General features: G+C 41.2%; 1 protein-coding gene across 1 annotated transcript in view; it reads right to left on the bottom strand.

Annotated features, from left to right (window-relative positions):
- MAP3K14 (mitogen-activated protein kinase kinase kinase 14) overlaps positions 1 to 20,318 on the bottom strand; it is a 34,192-nt gene that overhangs the window by 7,191 nt on the left and 6,683 nt on the right. Inside the window, exons 5-12 of the mRNA XM_081933331.1 lie at positions 18,507 to 18,644; positions 15,464 to 15,593; positions 14,167 to 14,298; positions 13,521 to 13,625; positions 12,104 to 12,267; positions 8,936 to 9,086; positions 7,201 to 7,530; positions 1,619 to 1,725 (exon numbers count right to left, since the gene is read on the bottom strand). Coding sequence (XP_081789457.1) covers positions 1,619 to 1,725; positions 7,201 to 7,530; positions 8,936 to 9,086; positions 12,104 to 12,267; positions 13,521 to 13,625; positions 14,167 to 14,298; positions 15,464 to 15,593; positions 18,507 to 18,644 — 1,257 coding nt within the window. The remainder of the gene's footprint in view (positions 1 to 1,618; positions 1,726 to 7,200; positions 7,531 to 8,935; positions 9,087 to 12,103; positions 12,268 to 13,520; positions 13,626 to 14,166; positions 14,299 to 15,463; positions 15,594 to 18,506; positions 18,645 to 20,318) is intronic.

Here is a 20,318-nt window from a genome sequence, read left to right on the forward strand (position 1 = left end):
TATGGCACATTTTCACATTTTGGCTGAGAGTGAGTAACTGGCCAAAATCAATCTAGTTGATTCCACAGTTGAGTGAGAGTTTGAACCTGATCTCCCTGTGCCCAGTCCAAGAACATAAACTGATGCAATTCAATTGCAGTGAGCAGAGTTTGTAGTTTTCCAGAAAAGCACAAAGCCCTAGGAATGATCTGCAGCGAATGGGAAAGAGACTGGAAAGAAATGCTGAAGTTTATGATTATTCATTCAGTGCTCATTTGAAGTTACAACACTACTAAAAAAAATGGACTTATGACTGTTCCCCGAAGTTATGGTTATTGCAGTATCCCATGGCCATGTGATTCTTGGCAGTCTGCCCACACTTATAACCATAGGGGACCTTCGACTTCCCCCTCCTGCTTATCTCTTGCCCGTCTATCCTCTTGATCACCTTGCACAGCAACACTCCTTGGCAGATGCATCAAAGCAGCGACCGAACTAGAGGCTCAGGGCCTTCAGCTAGCCAACTACTATTATCCTTTAGGCCTTTATTGCAGTCACGGGACTGCAGCTGCCCCTGAGAAATGCTCCCTCAAGCCACAAATCTCAGCTAGCTACCTCAAGATCACAGCAGAAAGCACTAATGGCTTTCACTTACCTCCACCCTGCCACACCCAAGCTGACCTTTGCCACATTCCTCCCGCTATTCACAAGGTATACCCTGCCTGATTCTTTACAAAGCAGCTGCTGGCTGCACCAGGCCTTCTTCCCAAGGTAACATTCTCCAAATTGTGTTCCCGGTCATTGTAATGCTTCAGAAAGCCTTTGGAAGTTTTCTGAGGCCTTCCAAAGCATTGCAAGAGCTGAGTGTTTGCCTTTCACCAAATAGGGTGCCCATTCTCAAAGATCTGGTGAAGACCTTTCTGAAGGCTTTCTAAAGCATTGAGAGAACAAGATGCACTATTTGAAGAGTGGAACACACAATTTGGAGAACAGAGCAAGCAACCTTGGAAAGAAGGCCTGGCATGGGCAGCAGTTGTCTTGTGAAGGTCCAAGGCAGCTACAGCTCATCAGCAGCAGGAGCTGCTGTTTGATTGATGTGATCAGAGGATATGTATTTATTTGGGATTCTCTCCACTTCCTGCTTAATGACAACCCTCCTCCCCAAGTACCTGGAATTATGATGGCCACCAGGACTGCCAGCATTGCCAGTGCTAAGTAAAGCAGTCACATCACATCACACTTTACAACTGCATTTCTTGGTCCCAATTATGGTTGTCAAGTGAAGGACTATTTGTCCCCTCTCTGACCCAGAAGATTGGGTGAGCAACCGAGTATAATAGATCAGTCACTCATTTTATTATTTATTTCTTCAATTACTGGAGGAAATTAGTGGAGGAAATAAATATGCTTTTCTCAATAAAATCTAGATTGGGGTTCTATTAAAAAAACAGTTTTGCTTCATAGCATAGACAGGACACAAACTTGAAGCAGGATTAGTGAAAGATATGAATGCACAAGGCATTCAAATATGCTCAAATTGTTCTGAATAGAAATTCTGTACAATCCTTCTTGGAATATTCTGACTTGAACAATCTGCTACAATTCCAAAACAGCAACTGCCCATCCTCATGTAAATTACCTTTTCGCTAGCATCTGATGAGAGGAAGCTATCCAAGCTGAAGCAGGTCAACATTTGTTCCTGTTCTTCCAGTGAAAAGGGTTGAGAGAGGCTGTTCAGAATCAGATCTATGGAAACGAGAATGGACTAAAATGAAGACGTTGAAGACTGTCCATTGTCGGCATTGATTACTCTAAACTGATCTGGAGTAGCCATCATCTCATTTCTGGATTCATTATTAAAAGAGACAAGGACTCCATTATCTCATTAACATTTCAAAATACAATGGTTATAGTTTTGATTTTGCTTCCAATAATAAATTAAATGGATTTACTCTTTTTTTAAATAAATGTGTATTGCATTTATACTAATTATTGCTTGGCAGCTATTATGTTTAGTTTTAAACATATTGGCATGCATTTCTCATTCTTACTATTTTAATTTCTCCTTCTCTAAAACACAAGTTCAACCCAGTTAAAGCCTTTTTTTGTCTTTTGTGTTTCCAATATAATCTGCCAATAAAGAATTATTTTTATTTAGTTTATTTGTAAATAGAATATTTGTAACTCTAAAAAAACAATGGATATTTTGCCCATTAGCATATACTGGAATAAAATCTGTTTCTTCTGAATCCTGCTAGAACAGTGATGGCGAACCTTTTTTGCCTCGGGTGCCAAAAGCACATACATGCGCGCTATCACACGAACTCGAGTGCCGACCCACATAACGTAATGTCCCCGCTCACCTGTGTGGACCGTGCATTATTGCACAAGGCTTCCTCGCCACTCCCTGCTCTGGCTGCTTCCCCTTGGCTAACACCCAGTGAGGGGAGAAGTTGCTCTGCCACTAACGGGCAGAGATTGGGGTGGGGGGATGCTCAAGTGTGCTCCTGTGTCAAAAAACCTTCCCTTATCATTCTCCTGTGTAAAGATTGGGCCCTTTTTACAATGGCAGGTGTGAGTCCAGTTGCTAAATTCTCCCCTTCTATTAAAGAGGATCCTGGGCACTACAGTCAATAGACAGATGAGGAAGGGAGCTGCTGGCACAGGGGAAAGAAAAGCAGCAAGGAAAGAAGAAAAAGCAGCTTTTCCCCCTCAAGGTGGCTGCTCTGTTCCCCCCCCTCCCCCGTGCTAGCACAGAGGATCCTGCCTGGTCCCTGCAATCCAAAGGGAAATGAGGAAGAGACCAATCTGCATGAGGGAAAGACAAGCAACAAGGAAAGAAGAAAAAGCAGCTTTTTTCCCTCAAGGTGGCTGCTCTGTTGCCCTTTTCTCCATTTCAGCACCACTCCATGGAGCCTGCCCCACCCCCCATCGCCCAGGTCCTCGCTTCTCCCAAGCATTTCTTTGCCTATTTAATTTCCCCTCCGTAGCATTTTTCCATCGTGTTTCTTGCCGTTTTGGACAGGAAAACAAAGTTTGTGGGACTAAAAAAAACTCCTTTCAATCAATCAATTCCAACTTTGCGAGATCTCTTCCCCCTCCCCAAGTTGTAATTGATTGAAGTTTTTTTTAGTCCCACAAACTTTGTTTCTCTGCACACGATGGCAAGAAACGTGATGGAGCTGGAAATCAGGTAGGCAAAGAAATGTTTGGGAGAAGCGAAGACCTGGGCGATGGTGGGTGGGGCAACCTCCATGCCCTAGCACTGAAATGGAGAAAAGGGCAACAGCAGCCACGTTGAATGAAAGAAGCCTCTTTTCTTCTTTCCTTACTAGCAGGGGGGAGGGGGGAACACAGCAGGCAGCACGGGGGAAAGAAGCCTCTTTCCTTGCCGCTTGTCTCCCCCGTGCTGGCAGCTCTCTCAGCGATCGGGCAGGATCCTTTTTAGTAGCAGGGGGGAGGGGGGAACACAGCAGGCAGCACGGGGGAAAGAAGCCTCTTTCCTTGCCGCTTGTCTCCCCCGTGCTGGCAGCTCTCTCAGCGATCGGGCAGGATCCTTTTTAGTAGCAGGGGGGAGGGGGGAACTCAGCAGGCAGCACGGGGAAAGACAAGCGGCAAGAAAAGAGGCTTCTTTCACTCGTGCTGGCAGCTCTCTCCCTGTGGATTCAAACGATCGGGCAGGATCCTTTTTAGTAGCAGGGGGGAGGGGGGAACACAGCAGGCAGCACGGGGGAAAGAAGCCTCTTTCCTTGCCGCTTGTCTCCCCCGTGCTGGCAGCTCTCTCAGCGATCGGGCAGGATCCTTTTTAGTAGCAGGGGGGAGGGGGGAACACAGCAGGCAGCACGGGGAAAGACAAGCGGCAAGAAAAGAGGCTTCTTTCACTCGTGCTGGCAGCTCTCTCCCTGTGGATTCAAACGATCGGGCAGGATCCTTTTTAGTAGCAGGGGGGAGGGGGGAACACAGCAGGCAGCACGGGGGAAAGAAGCCTCTTTCCTTGCCGCTTGTCTCCCCCGTGCTGGCAGCTCTCTCAGCGATCGGGCAGGATCCTTTTTAGTAGCAGGGGGGAGGGGGGAACACAGCAGGCAGCACGGGGGAAAGAAGCCTCTTTCCTTGCCGCTTGTCTCCCCCGTGCTGGCAGCTCTCTCAGCGATCGGGCAGGATCCTTTTTAGTAGCAGGGGGGAGGGGGGAACTCAGCAGGCAGCACGGGGAAAGACAAGCGGCAAGAAAAGAGGCTTCTTTCACTCGTGCTGGCAGCTCTCTCCCTGTGGATTCAAACGATCGGGCAGGATCCTTTTTAGTAGCAGGGGGGAGGGGGGAACACAGCAGGCAGCACGGGGGAAAGAAGCCTCTTTCCTTGCCGCTTGTCTCCCCCGTGCTGGCAGCTCTCTCAGCGATCGGGCAGGATCCTTTTTAGTAGCAGGGGGGAGGGGGGAACACAGCAGGCAGCACGGGGGAAAGAAGCCTCTTTCCTTGCCGCTTGTCTCCCCCGTGCTGGCAGCTCTCTCAGCGATCGGGCAGGATCCTTTTTAGTAGCAGGGGGGAGGGGGGAACTCAGCAGGCAGCACGGGGAAAGACAAGCGGCAAGAAAAGAGGCTTCTTTCACTCGTGCTGGCAGCTCTCTCCCTGTGGATTCAAACGATCGGGCAGGATCCTTTTTAGTAGCAGGGGGGAGGGGGGAACACAGCAGGCAGCACGGGGGAAAGAAGCCTCTTTCCTTGCCGCTTGTCTCCCCCGTGCTGGCAGCTCTCTCAGCGATCGGGCAGGATCCTTTTTAGTAGCAGGGGGGAGGGGGGAACACAGCAGGCAGCACGGGGAAAGACAAGCGGCAAGAAAAGAGGCTTCTTTCACTCGTGCTGGCAGCTCTCTCCCTGTGGATTCAAACGATCGGGCAGGATCCTTTTTAGTAGCAGGGGGGAGGGGGGAACACAGCAGGCAGCACGGGGGAAAGAAGCCTCTTTCCTTGCCGCTTGTCTCCCCCGTGCTGGCAGCTCTCTCAGCGATCGGGCAGGATCCTTTTTAGTAGCAGCGGGGAGGGGGGAACACAGCAGGCAGCACGGGGGAAAGACAAGCGGCAAGAAAAAAGGCTTCTTTCACTCGTGCTGGCAGCTCTCTCCCTGTGGATTCAAACGATCGGGCAGGATCCTTTTTAGTAGCAGGGGGGAGGGGGGAACACAGCAGGCAGCACGGGGGAAAGAAGCCTCTTTCCTTGCCGCTTGTCTCCCCCGTGCTGGCAGCTCTCTCAGCGATCGGGCAGGATCCTTTTTAGTAGCAGGGGAGAGGGGGAAACAGAACAGCCAGCAGGAGTGAAAGAAGCCTCTTTCCTTGCCGCTTGTCTTTCCCCGTTCCGGCAGCTCTCTTTGCATTGGGCTGTTTTTCGCCCTTTGGAGGCTTCAGGAAATCCTCCGGAGATTAAAAAAAACTATCGAAAATCAGCTGGCCAGCGGGTGCATGTGCACTGGAGCTGACAGGGCAATGCCTCGCGTGCCCTCAGAAATGGCTCCGCGTGCCGCCTGTGGCACGCGTGCCATAGGTTCGCCATCACGGTGCTAGAACAAGCTGTTAAAGATGTTTTGAGATAACCATATTTTTCAGAGTGTAAGACACTCCGGAGTGTAAGACGCACCTTGGTTTTTGGGAAGGAAAATGAGAAGAAGAAAAATTCTGCCTCTGCCTACCAGCACCCATGGTATTCAGCTGGTTAATTTCCTGTCAGTGTGTGAGAGTTCATGATTTGGTCAACCAATTAATAGGCATAGCAACTAAGTCAGCAATGAAAACTATTTGTACTCTGAAACTGTATTTGCTGTGTGAGCAACAAGGAGACAGGAAGTAGTCTGGTTTAGCTGAAAACTAAAAGTGAAACTGCTTGTGTTTTGCTTGTATTTACTGCTACCTTGGAAAACCTGCTTTTGGTATAGTACTGTATATTATTATTATTATTATTTTGAATCCCGCTGAATCAGTTGCTTATATGTGCTTTCTGAATGTGACTGCTGCTGCAAACTCTGACCAGACAGGTCAGCTTTAGCACTCATTGCAATCTGATTCAGCACAGCTGATTTGCGGGTGGATCAGACTACTGGAATACTCCCAATCAGCTGTTCCAGGCTGCAGGGATTGCCACAGACCATCATGTTTTTTGCCTCGAGGGGTGGGTGCTACATTCGGTGTATGTACATTGCACCCAAATTTTCACCCTCTTTTTGGGTGGAAAAAGGTGCGTCTTATACTCTGAAAAATACAGCAATTAAAAACTTTAGGTGCTTCAAAATGATTTGGAAGAAGGGCATTGGATTTCATGCATGAGCACAGCACCTTTCTACTATTTATTAAAGCAGCCACATTGAATTTTTTTAAAAAAACATGTTTTAATGAAAAGTAAGACAGTATTATGCCAAAGCAAAGTGTGAAACACTTCTTCCAAATTATTTTTGAAACACTGAACTACCTTAATAATGAATTCCTTTCACAACTTAAATAAAGGAGTGAAATTGGATTACCAAGTTTATTGACTCATCTAAAGAACATTTTGCTTACACTAACACTTTTTTGACCGAGAATCTAATCCAAGATTTTCAAAGGATCCTTTCATTTCCTGATTCTACTATTAAATTTAAATATTACATATGCTCATTCTCTAAAGTGTATACTATTAGAAACCCCTTGCTACTTTCACACTCCAACATACTCCATTTAATTCACGGATGCCTGGGTATTTGCAGGTTCCTTTGATTCTGCTACCATCGTTACCCTTTCCTTCTTTTAAACTTTAAATTATATGACTGGCTTCTTCAACTAAATTAACAAGCAGGTAGAAAGGTAAGCAGGTATATACCATTCAGAAAAAAACATCTATGATGTGGACAGTTGTACAAAAAGCTGGGGGGGGGGGGGGGAAAGAGAGATCAGGAAAATAGATTGCAAACAGAGAAGCAGCTTTAATGATAAGAAAGCCAGCTTGGTCTGCTGATTAAAGCATCAGGCTAGAAAACAGGAGATTGTGAGTTCTAGTCCCACTTGACCCATGAAAGCCAGATTGGGCTGGTCATTGTTTCTCACTGTCTCTCTTTCCTTCCTTCTCCTATTTTGGGAAAATAGGAGGAGGGAGGAGTATTAGATATGTTTGCTGCCTTGAGTTATTTATAAAAACAATAAAGGAAATGAATGGATGCATGCATGCATGGATAAATGAATGAATGAATAAATCAATCAATGATTACCAAACTCCAGCTGCTGAAGGTCGTGGTCAATGCTGGGAGTCCTCCATTCTGTCATGTTGTATTTTCTAATACTGGCTGGTACCAGGAAGGAGGGTAGAAGGGAGTCACATGGTGGCAGTAATTCCTTGCACATGTCTGGGTGAGTTAACTGCTTTCTCTCAGTCAGATCCTGACATGGTAGTGGAGGTCTAGGGCTTCTAGACAACACCTTTTGGCTATCTGGAAGTTCAGGTATGGATAACAATAGTTCTGTGAGAATAGCTTTCTGTGTTGACTGCAGGCATCTAGGTTCTCTGTATTCACCGTTCCAAGAACTCTTCAGTCCTCCCACTACAAAACAAAAGCACACATGGAAAAATCTATGATAAAACACCTCAGGAACACTGGGACCCCTGTTCAACCACAAGTACACATTTAACACAAGATAAGATACCTCCAAAGTTTCAGATGATATATCTAAATGTTCTAAGTTCTTCTAAATTCCCTGTAGCAAACCATTATGAAGAGGGAAAATATAAATACATTCTATAATAAATATATTAATAAAATGGTGACTACTCTGACGTAGTTTTATTTTCTACTGTTCAGCAGAATAATGTTTTATTATATTTTCAAACAAAACAAAACCAAAAGGCCATAAATAATAAATCACTTTTGTCTTATTTGTCAAAAGACATAGCATATCCAGATGGAAATCAGGAGTGAGTTTGACTATCCGTTTCACTGCTGTATCACTAACTTCAGAAAGACTCCTGGAGTTTACAACAACAAAAGCATACTGCTTTCTAAAATATCACAAAAATTGTTGCCAACAGGAACAACTGGGAAGGCTGTTTCACAGAGCTAAATTATTTGGTGCTTTTATCAGGGCAAATTCATGTCTTTGATTTGTAGCCAGAAGCCTGCTGATAAACAGTTCCATGCTCACAATACAGGAATTCCTCAACTATAATGATTCTTATTTATCACCTTGAAGGAGACATTATCTTGATCTGTTTTATTAACCAACCACATAGAAGGACTGCTTTTTAGCAGGACTCAGTAATACATCATCCTTTTACTAATATACAACTTCAGAATTTTGCACTCATGAATGTGAGGCCAGAGAGAACAAAAAGAAATGTATGTATGTATGTATGTATGTATGTATGTATGTATGTATGTATGTGCGTACGTATATCATGAAGTTACCAGAAACATTCTGCGGACAATAAATTAGCATAATTTTATTTGACCAATGTAGGAGGATTGGCAGAGCCAGAAAGAGAGGTAAAACAAGAATTAGTTTAGTTGTTATGTAGTCTCAAACAAGCTAAGTCCAACTTCCTTTGAACCTTATCTACCTCTAATCAGTTGTTGATTGTTTGTTGAGAAGATTCCAGTGCATATGTTTTTAGCAATAAATCAGTTAAATTGAACCTTCACGTGTGAACCTGGTTTTCATGCATGACGCTAGTGAAGGCAATCAAATTCATTTACAGACAATGCTTGCCCTGCGACATGCTGTGTACTTCTACTTTTTTCCAATTTATAGCACACAAGTTACTAAACAAAACCTGACTTCTATGTTTTCTCTTACACAACCAAATGTGAAAATGATTAATGGAAGCAACATGAAGAGAAATGTCAGGAACAAAATAAAAGAGGAAGGTTTTTTTCAGGGGATTGTGGGGACATGCAAGAAAGGAAGAAATTGCCAGCCAGGTGCATGTTCAAATGGGCAAAGCAATCTCACCTTGCTTAAGTGCTATGCAGGTTTTCTTCCTTAGCTCTGCTGCAGAAGCTCGTTTTGTAGGATCTTTCTCAAGGCCAGAGGTAATGACCCGAACAGTGGATGGGTGACAGGAGGGAGGAATTTCTCTGAGAGGGGGTGGTTCTTTGGCTATCTGCAATGCAGAGATACAGGAAAATGGATACTGATCAAAAGCAATCAGAAAGCTACAGGCCTACAAATAGTAACTATTTAACAAACAATGACAACTACTACTGTATATATACAGGTAAAACTCAAAAAATTAGAATATCGTGCAAAAGTTCATTTATTTCAGTAATGCAATTTAAAAGGTAAAACTAATATATAAGACTCATTACATGCAAAGCAAGATAGTTCAAGCCGTGATTTGTCATAATTGTGATGATTATGACTTACAGCTCATGAAAACCCCAAATCCACAATCTCAGAAAATTAGATTATTACATGCAATCAATAAAACAAGGATTGTACATAGAACAATATCGGACCTCTGAAAAGTATAAGCATGCATATGTACTCAGTACTTGGTTTGGGCCCCTTTTGCAGCAATTACTGCCTCAATGTGGCGTGGCGTGGAAGCTATCAGCCTGTGGCACTGCTGAGGTGTTATGGAAGATCAGGATGCTTCAATAGTGGCCTTCAGCTCTTCTGCATTGTTCGGTCTCATGTCTCTCATCTTTCTCTTGGCAATGCCCCATAGATTCTCTATGGGGTTCAGGTCAGGCGAGTTTGCTGGCCAATCAAGCACTGTTACCTGGTCATTGAACCAGGTTTTGGTGCTTTTGGCAGTGTGGACAGCTGGAAAAAGAAGTCAGCATCCCCATAAAGCTTGTCTGAGGAAGGAAGCATGAAGTGCTCCAAAATCTCCTGGTAGACAGCTGCATTGACCCTGGTCTTAATGAAGCACAGTGGTCCAAAGTCCTCTTTTCTGATGAGAGCAACTTTTGCCAAAAGCACTAAAACCTGGTTCAATGACAGTGGGATTACTGTGCTTGATTTATGAGATCTCATACTTTTTTGAAAACAAGGCATAGAATACTATGTGACAGACAACTGCAATACAGGCAAAGATCCTTAATATTCTGGCACAAAAATATTAATGTGCATAGTAATTCTACCAGGCACACACTGTAGACTGATAAGTTGTCTTAAAGGAATAATCAAAAGGGACAAAATATTGGAGAGGCTTGCAAATAGGGCCAGTGATATCCAAATGTCTTAGATGGACAGAAATTTTGTTTCCTCACTGGACAACATTTGCCCAGCTCTTAAATCCAAACCTACTACCCTGTTTCCCCGAAAATAAGACCTCCCGAATAATAAGCCCAATCAGGCTTTTGAGTGCATGCGCTAAAATAAGCCCATCCCCGAAAATAAGCCCTCCATGAAAATATTGCAACACAGCAGCAGCCATGAGGTAGCCACGCTCGCTGCCTCCTGTGCCTCAAAAATAATAAGACCTCCTTGAAAATAAGGCCAAGAGCTTATTTCGGGGGACAAAGGAAAATAAGACCCTGTCTTATTTTGGGGGAAACATGGTATATCAGGCTGAATTAAGAAGACAAAAATTAGAATCATTTTAGCTCCCAGAGAAAAGACAGAATAATTATATTCTTTGAAAAAGGTTTTACAGTACATTTTCAATTGTTTAAAATAATGTTCTTTTGCATTAAGAATAGCCAACTGCAACCTAAATAGTATATTATACATCAAAATGTATATACCTATTAGATACGACTTGCATCCACACTAAACTTCTCAAATAGAGTGTCAGGCTTGGAAGCCATCTTTTACAGTGGGCCTCAAGCCTGACACATATTCTATTGTGGGAAACTGGGAGGGGGTATTGTATGGAGCATGAGAGCTATGTAGTCAAAATAACATTCTTTCTCAGAAAGTCAAGATGACTTTGTCTTGGCACCTGGAGGGGCATTGCTGGGAGGAATCTCCCTGTGGGACAGTGACTGATTGGACTATGTGATGGACATGTGGGTCCTGATTCAGATATGCCAACATGGCTCTTCTAATAAATTGGAATTTTGAGGAACCTCTAGCCTCTGACTTTTATTTTATGGAGGATGCTATTTGGAACCCAGAAATCCTGACCTTAACCCGTATCTTGACATAGAGGTCTTTGTCTAGGAGCTAATTCCTGAAGCTGCTCTATATTAAAGATTCAAAGAAAATTGTCTTTCCTAATTATAGCCCTTCAGCTTCTGAATGATCATTTCTATATGGACTAAATACTGTGTTGTTTCAGAATTTAATAAGCTTACTTCATGTTTGTCCTTTATCTTCCATTATATATACAAACTGATTTACAAAAGATCTCATTGTTTTAATTAAAATTCAACTTCAGGTAAAAGAGACCAGAATTGCAGTCTAAATGCCATCTTCACCCATCCTTTCTTGCAGGTTCTACGTAGAATTAAGTAGACACATACTCATTTTCTAACAAATATCTTATTTATTTAAGAGAAAAATGACCCTGAATTTAAAATGTCCCAAAAATGCTTTTTTCAGGAGGCAACTAAATTTTCTGGTTTTTCTCCAAAGATGTTTTGCTTCTCATCCAAGAAGCTTCTTCAGCTCTGATGGTGGAGAATGGAAGAATCATCCATCCAAATATATTTGTTTGGGACTGGATAAGCTATAGACACAATCACAAGAAACCCCTTTTTATAGACTGTTGTTCACTTTGAACTTATCATTATGATAAGGATCTTACCATTTAACAAACATTGCTGATTTTTTGCTAAAAGGTTCAAGCAAAAGGCTTTTGTCAAAAAACAACTAGACAGAACAGAGACTGTGTATTTCAGTGTAAACTACAATTTCTAGAGATCTGAAAATTTAGAAGTAATCTGAAGTAATCCTGAGGTGGGACCTGTATTAAAAAAATTACCATTCAACATAATGCACTTATTTTAGATATTGGTCTCCAGAAGACCAATATTTAATCTAAAATAAGTGCATCGTATTAAATGGTAAACGTTTTGGATTTTAAGCTACCAACAAAATATGCATTTACTAACAAAAGATACATTTCTTAGATTGGTTGAGAACACTCAGTATTTCATACCACAATTATCTGTTTTGTCTTTCAGATAAAGGAACCAACAATTTATCTATTAATAATGGATGACTTACTTTGAGGCACAGAGGATGATTATAGTACTTGATCCAAGGATGATACCCATTCAGTAGGTGCAGCATCATACAGCAACTACTCCAAATATCTATCTTGAAATCACAGTGCTTCCCCATTATGATTTCAGGAGCCAAGTGGGTCTCAGTGCCCGGGACATAATCCCCTAAAAGTGGAATAGAAAAAATTGGTTCTTTGGGGTGTTTGCTGAGCCCTGTTCCACACAAACAGCCATGCTGAGACATTCTTAAACTAATAAAGGCTAGCCAAAGAGCCCTTGACTGTAGAAGACCAGACACCACAAAAAAAAAAAATATTGGAGTATTACAACTGAGAGGCAAGGCAAGGATACAGAAAACTTGAGTTCATGCTGGTAGGAAACTCTCTGGAAAGAAGTATTGCTTGGGAAATAGGAGTACCCAAAATGTTTGGAATTCACAAGGTTTCAAATCTGAAAGAGGTATTTTAAAGCCAAACATTCAGCCACTTCATTCTCAAAACACTTCTGGAATGGTCCCCATCCGGGCTTCCCCCAATACATTCGTTAAATGTGGGTTGTTAAGTGGAGTATGTGATGCTTCAGGAGTAGGGGAAGATCCTGCGGGCCTAGTGCAGGCACAAACCCACTTGTCTCCATCCTCTTAAGGCCTCTCCTCACCCTGACACCCCATGCTCCACTTCCCATCCTTTGCAGTCCCCACAGTTCCTTGAGCCCACTCCCATCCCTGTCACTGATTGCTCATTTACCTTTTCAAGATCTCCAGAGTTCAAGAGGCTGAGACGACAGGCTTGTTCATTGCTGGGCCACTTGGCAGAATTCCACAAGCAGCAGTCTTTTTGTGAGATGCTGGTGAAGCTCTTGGCTTTCCTTTCCTCCCTAGCCCTAACCTTCCTTTCCAAGGCATTAGCATATGCTGCTAAACTTTGGGGGGGGGGGGGGGGGGGACAGGGGTTGCAAGATAAGATCCTTTTTACTTTTTCTTCCTCCCTAGCCTTAGTCAAAGCAAAGACTTTTATCTCCTATGAAACTTATACGTAAGTTTATATTACCCAGGATTTTTGACATAATTTCATTTTTTCTCCATTTTGAGGCAATTTTCTCTTTGGTAAAGCATCCACAGTAGCTCAATTTGAATAATATATAAAGTTGTTGGGTAAAGATTATGGGCAGAAGATATATAACATACTGTATATAACACCATGTAACATTTTTAAAAAAATAGATAATGTTCTTAAAAATTATGCTAAAATATTGAGTCAGAGATCAAGATACATCTTCATATCTGATGTTAGAAGATAGTGAGACAGACACCTCTAAGTTATTTATCTTTAGGGCTGAGTTGCATATTTAGAACATAAAGGAAAGAGCCGTCCAATGTTTGTACATCAACAGCCTCTTCACAACCTGCCATAGGTTACCTGTGATTAAATAGTTCCTTGTGCCATCTGGATGAAGTTGAGCTGCATGACCAAAATCACAGAGAACAGCATGGCTTTTGTCACCAGATAAAAGGACATTGTCAGCTGCCAAAAGAAAAATTGCAAGTTTTCAGACCATCAATATCTATCTATAACAGTGTTTCTCAAACTTGGCGACTTTAAGTCCTGTGGACTTCAACTCCCAGAATTCCCCAGCCAGCTATGCTGGCTGGGGGATTCTGGGAGTTGAAGTCCACAGGACTTAAAGTCGCCAAGTTTGAGAAACACTGATCTATAATATTGTTAACAAGACCACCTAGTTCTTCTCCTTAGTTTCTCACCTGACATTTTGACTTTATTACTGGGGACCAGAAGTGCAGATTTACATGATTAAGTGTTCCTCCATAGAAATTCTAATATGAGAGAAATTAACATCTCAGGCAGAAGCCTAAAGAGAGTCCCTCTCCCTTCAAAGTTAGTTTTCTATGTAAAAGGAGGTTGCCAGAACATTCACACAATCTTCTTTTGAAGGCAAAGACAGGCTGATTAATTCTCATCACCTCCTATTTTCTGAAACTGCAGCAATTAATGCCATTTTGAGCAAATTCTCTGCTACTTGGAGTTGGCTGTTTAATGATGATCTTACCTTTTACATCTCCATGGAGAATATTGTGGGAGTGGAGGTATTCCAAGGCCTCCAGTGTTTGGCTGAGATAATCAAGAGCTCTGTCCTCAGGGAGGTATCCACATTGCTTAACTAGCTGGCCTAGTGACCCACCTAGAAGAAAAAAGTCCCATCACTCAGAGAAAATTATTCCTGTTATTAGCCAATCACCAAGAAGTGCATTAGCTTCTTCAGTCTATAGAAAAATATCAAGTGGCATCATAGTCAAGAAATCTGCAATCGTGGCTCCTATAGTTAAAGGGCAACAATGTACAAAGAAGACATGGTAACTACAATTTGGAAAGTCTGGGACCGCATGTGGCCCTTGAACCATAAGTTAGACACATTAACTTTAGAGCTTCTTCCTCTTCCTAGCGTATTCCCGCTAGTGCAGGGTCGGCTAATTAGCTATAGAGCTTCTCCATCTGTAATCTAATACCTATTTTTATAGCAAGGAAGACTATAAAAGCAAGAAGTAAATATTCAGGAGGGTGTTTTTTTTCTCCTTCTGTTCAATCATGCCCGATTCTCAGAAACTACTTGAACAAGTCCCTGCAGTTTTCTTGGCAAGGTTTTTCAGAAGTGGCTTGACATTGACTTCCTCCTGGGGCTGGGAGAAACTCATTTGGCTTTGTGCCAAAGGCAGAACTAGAACTCACAGCCTCCCACTGTGAGTTCAACCACTGGACCAATAGGTTCTCACTAATATTCAGTTATCCTCTACTAAAAATAGAAAATACTTATCCCATATTAAAAGAGAAATTAACACTAAAGTCAGGAAACAGTTGTGATCCTTGGCTTTTAGGGAAATAAAATGAAATAAAGCATAAATTGACACCTAGAGAAAAACAGGCAAGATCAGGTCAGGAAAGATATTCAGCTTCTCTACTAAAATTTTAAAGCATTCTATATTCATAGGACCATTAAAACCAAGATGTTAAAAGTTCATTATATTTTAATATGATGAACAAGTAAGGGCCCAAATAATTTTTTTAAAAAAAAAGCAAATCTAAGATTGAAGGAAAGGGGGGTGGTTTAGATAAGGTTTGAAGAAAAGTATTCCATCAAGTTTCAGTTCCATATCCCACAACAACCACATCAGGGAACATTTAATGGTTGTTTAAATGTTGCAGAAGCAATCCCCTACAAACTTAAATTGACTAAATTAAAATCCTGCTTCAGAGCTAGTCAACCAATTTATTTTTGCCTCTGCCAATAGTCTGTGATTTCTATTGTTCATGATATTGCTAATATCTTTTCTCTGTTCTTGATCACCTACCTTCCATCAGTTTCATGAAGATAGTAACCCACTGGCCTTCTTTCACTGCTCCGTATAATGGAAGGACTTTGGCATTTGTTACTCCAGCACATGTTGATAACTCTTCTGCACGAAAGTGTTCAACTTGAACCTAGAAAGAAAAGTATGAGGTTAAAAGGCTCAAACAATATTGGCTTTAAATAGAAAAATGCCTTTCACAAACAATTAAAATAAGCAATATCTTGTTTCTTCAAATGAATTAAGCATGAGTTGAGTGGAGAAAGAAATTCAGGAACAGGGAAGTTCAGAGCAGTGAGAAAGGAGAAGGTGGAGCAAGCTGGGGTATTTGGATTTCTTAGCTTTAAGGAAATTGAGAGGCAAACAGACCTCTTGGTACCTATACCTACTTAACCTTAATTACAAAGGATCGTGATTCTCAGCTGCTTAAATGAAGAAGAGATGAGAATGAGAGGCAGAAAAAATTGAAATTGAAGAGACAGATCTTAATAAATTTTCATAAAGAAAATTATGGCAACAAATAAAGCTACAAAAGAAGCTGGCAGAAAAAGAAGCAAAACCAAATTAACAATGGATTAAAAAACAAGACAAGTAAGCAATGAGCCAAGAAAACATTTAGGCTCATGATAAAGTAATTGAGAAAAAGAAATGTGATCTTATTGACAGAAAAAAAAAACTTTGGGAAATGGGAAGTTGAGGAAGAACTTGAATTTCACAAATTCATTGAGATTCCTGAGTCATAAGTATCTACAAAACCCGACGGGAGCTTGATTCATACACTAGCTGCGTTGATTAAATGCTCTTCCCACCTGCTTATTCCCAGTACTTGACAGTACCGGTGAGAAAAGCACCAATCCAAATGAAAAAACAGAGGCAGCCAGCCCAGGTACTTTATCAAGTTTAGTACCTGTATTGCTCAGCTCATAAAACACATAATACCACATTTCATTTCATTTTATCAAACAAGCAGTAAGCAGCAATTACTAATAGCAAATCAACCATAGTAATAAAATGATAGTTATCAGTCCCATATAGTATGCTTATTCCAAGATAGTTTATTGTCCTCATTTGCAGTAGAAAATGCTGTGCCATCATCAGTACTGAAACTAAACTGACCAATGTCCCTATGAAAGGGGGCAATCTTACCCATCATCTTAGGCAACAAGATACATTTAATTGGTGTCAAGATTGAACTGTTTTGCTCCTTTCGATTCTTATCGCTATTCAACTTGCCAATGAACTGGGAGGAGGGAAAGGTGGAATGGAGTGCTGAGAATTTGTACAGGGACCATGAGAGCCTGGAAACCATCAAGGTCACGATTGCAGGTGCTTGAAAAGAAGATGGATTGTTCCCATAAAAAAGGACATCTCATAACTGGACAATATGATCACCCGGGGTGGGGAGAAAGAGAAGCTATTCTTTAACAAGGCAAGAAGCATTTGCTTGGGAAAACCAGAACTGGTTTTGATTCTTCAGTACCAAAATAGTGTATCCAATAAAGTTTTACTTTTGAAAATGCAAAGCTCCCTAGAGTGTTTACTTGTTTTGGGCACACTAGTCAGATAGTTGACATTTGGTCCCACTGAAGCTGCGTTTTCAACATTGAAGTTACAGAAAGCAGAATAACAAAAAACCCAAAAATCCTGGCATAAGCATGGGTCTTTATAAAGAAACTGATATAAAAATATGACTAGCGCCAAAAAGAGTAAGAAGGATCAAGGAATTGGGGGAGGGGAGCAAACAAGAGCAGTTTCAATTGAAAAGTGTTTCTGTTTCATGGCTTTGACCTCACATCTCTGTGGCCTGCTGAACAGATAAGACAAACAAGCAAGATCAAACCAATATTGTACTTTGATACAGTGAAAAGTTCTCATCGAAACAAGCTGAGATCTGAAAGCTAAAGTCACGTGCTTTCAGTTCAAAAATAAGCTAAACATATCCTAGTAATTTTTTGTATGAATGAAGCTAAATATTCTTTTTCCAGCTTGTTTTTTCAACCCAGACATTAAAATACAGCCTACCTCTAGTTATAGATACGAGAAAAACTAAAATGAGAGCTGATTATAGATAATCTGGTAAAACAAAAAGTCTGTAAAGGAGAATAGCCAGAAGAAAAATATTAGTCATTAACATGCTAATTGCTGGTAATTGTTGGATCAGAGAATGAAATAATGAATGGAAATTCAGAGCAGAGGAAAAAAAGGAATTGCAAATAACAGCCTCAGGATTTCTGCACACAGTCACATCAGAGAACCTTTCAGGCATCTGAGCTTCCCAACTTGTTAACTTAGCTCCCCCTTGTGTCTTAAACATAGTATCAGCATTAAACATAAGAAAGTGCATGATGCAATACAAGGAGGAAGTCTAGACAGCTGCTGGAGGTGCCACCAAAGCACACTATGTGTCACAAAAAGAATTAAACACCTACAAATCAGCTCCAGTTAGTAGCTTAAAGCTACAGCTTTGTCTAATAAAACTGCATAAAAGTTGTGATGTATGCTCTCACACCATACTTTGTGCTCAAATAGAGATTGGCGGTATTTTTAAGACTAATACTTTAATTACACCATGAGCTGCTGTGGCTGGAGCCCATTTAATTGGATGAGGAGTAAACCACGACTACAACTATATTCTAAAAGAAGTAAGCAAGACAAATTGCCAGGATACAATGATCACATTAAATAAACTTCTATTATTATTAATACTTGACCCTGTTATAAATTGTACAAATGATTTCTGCCATGTAAGAAAGCAGCTAACATCGCCTCAGCAGGACAATATTTTGGCCCCTATACAAGAGTGATCCTTCCCTAGCAGCCCATTACACCCACAGCCAGCTGGAGATTCCGCTGTTTGGTGTCGCTATGGCGACGACTTCCGGCTTGACCTTGAGGATGTGACAAACAAGTTTCAGCAAAGCATCACTGCTGTGACTGCTCCAGCCTTCAGCAGTTCCACTGAAAAGAGAAGCAACTTTCATTTCCTCTTTTTGATGCTGCTTTCCCTCCCTTGGAGGCAACAGATTTGCATAATGTACCACTGTACCTTTTTGGCTGCGCACTGAAAGCCGGTCTGTTTGTCCTCCATTTTGTACACTTCTCCAAAAGAGCCTGTGCCGAGCAAACCTTGAGATTTAGTCCAGTGAACCTCTTCTCGGTACTCATAATCGACTGCTTTGAGTTTCTGCAGATTAGCAACCAGGAAACAAAAGAGGAAAAGAGCCCTTGAAAAGAGAACGAATTAACTGACTGTGCCAAAATTATTGTCAAGAACAGGAGAAAAAAACATTTCAGAGCTTGCCTTTTAAAGACAAATTATCCTGCCATTTGTTCACATGTTTATTGATTCTTCTCTATCCTTGAGCCTTAGAAATTTACTTTTATTTATTTTTTTGGAAGACTAGCCCTCCCCAATCTAGTAAGTGTTCTCTTTCTCTCTCTCTCTCTAACTGCAACTCACATAATTGTAGCTATTCTAGTTTTAATGCCCAGAATCTACAGTGAGAAAGTTGGATGGTTACCTACTTATTTCTCCTGCCCCTAGAAAAGAACAATAGCTGTCTTTTGCTTCAAATGAAACTTACATAATCCTAGGAAGAAGCACAATTTGGAGAGAGAACAAAGATGCATCACAAAATAAGATCCACAAACAGAGAGTGACAAAGTGACATGAATTCAGGGGGCACCCCAGTTTTTTTTAAAGGGCAACAAGGAGCAGATCTTTCATAGGAAGAAATTCTCTCTGTATCCCTTCCATCTTTGACTCTGTGAGAAACCTAGGATTTCTATTAGCAGATTCATGCAATAAAAATTTATAATAAATGCTTAAACTCTTTCGAGTTTAAATTGTTTCTCTGAACAATTTATTTCAAAAAATAAATGCACGTAAGAAATGCTCTTTAAACATCATGAACATCAAAAATATTCCAAGTTACAGCATCACGTTCACAAAGCCTTTAACAACATAGCAGAACAAGAGTCTTCCTCACCGTATACATAACAGTGACCAGGACTCAAGAGTATTCTTACTGCTACTGTGTTTCCCCGAAAATAAGGGTCTTATTTTCTTTTGACTCCCGAAATAAGCACTTGGACTTATTTTCGGGGAAGTCTTATTATTTTTGAGGTGCAGTAGGTGGCGAGAGTGGTCACCTCATGGCTGCTGCTGTGTTGCAATATTTTCGTGGAGGGCTTATTATTGGGGAGGGCTTATTTTAGGCCATGCGCTCAAAAGTCCGAATTGGGCTCATTATCCGGGGAGGTCTTATTTTCGGGAAAACAGGGTATATTACTCACAAATTACAGCTTCATAGGGATAAAGTCATGAATTCATATAATGCTTTCCAACATTACTAGGGATCATCTCCTTTTCTATTGGCAATAAATTTCATGGGGGAGGGGGATCACAATGCTATGTCATTATATATTTCTTTCTGCCTGTCCAGAATCTAGAACCAGTCTATCTACCCAAATAGAACCAGCTTTATTATTGGGAGCCAAATATTAAGCCATAGTTTGCTGAATTAAAATGTTCTAGTTGTCACATAAACCTTAAAAAAAGCATCTGCATTTCAATACCAAAATCAAATGAAGGTATTATGGCATGTTGTGTGAATCGCCAATGAAAGTCACTATAACATGTATTTATAAATGCTAAATGATAAACTATGAGTTTATAAAGAACTGCAACTTTCTTCACACATCAGCAAATAAAGCCTGTAAAGATGAAGTGAGGAAAACTAAGGCTCACAATGAACAAAGGCTTACAACAAAAGTAAAACAAAAACAACAAAAAAGCTTCTTCCAACATGTTAAGAACAAGAAAAAAAGTCAAGGAAACAATTGGTCGATTGCTGGG

This window comes from Natrix helvetica, assembly GCF_964273705.1.
Source record: "Natrix helvetica genome assembly, chromosome: Z".
In the NCBI taxonomy this organism is placed as follows: domain Eukaryota; kingdom Metazoa; phylum Chordata; class Lepidosauria; order Squamata; family Natricidae; genus Natrix; species Natrix helvetica.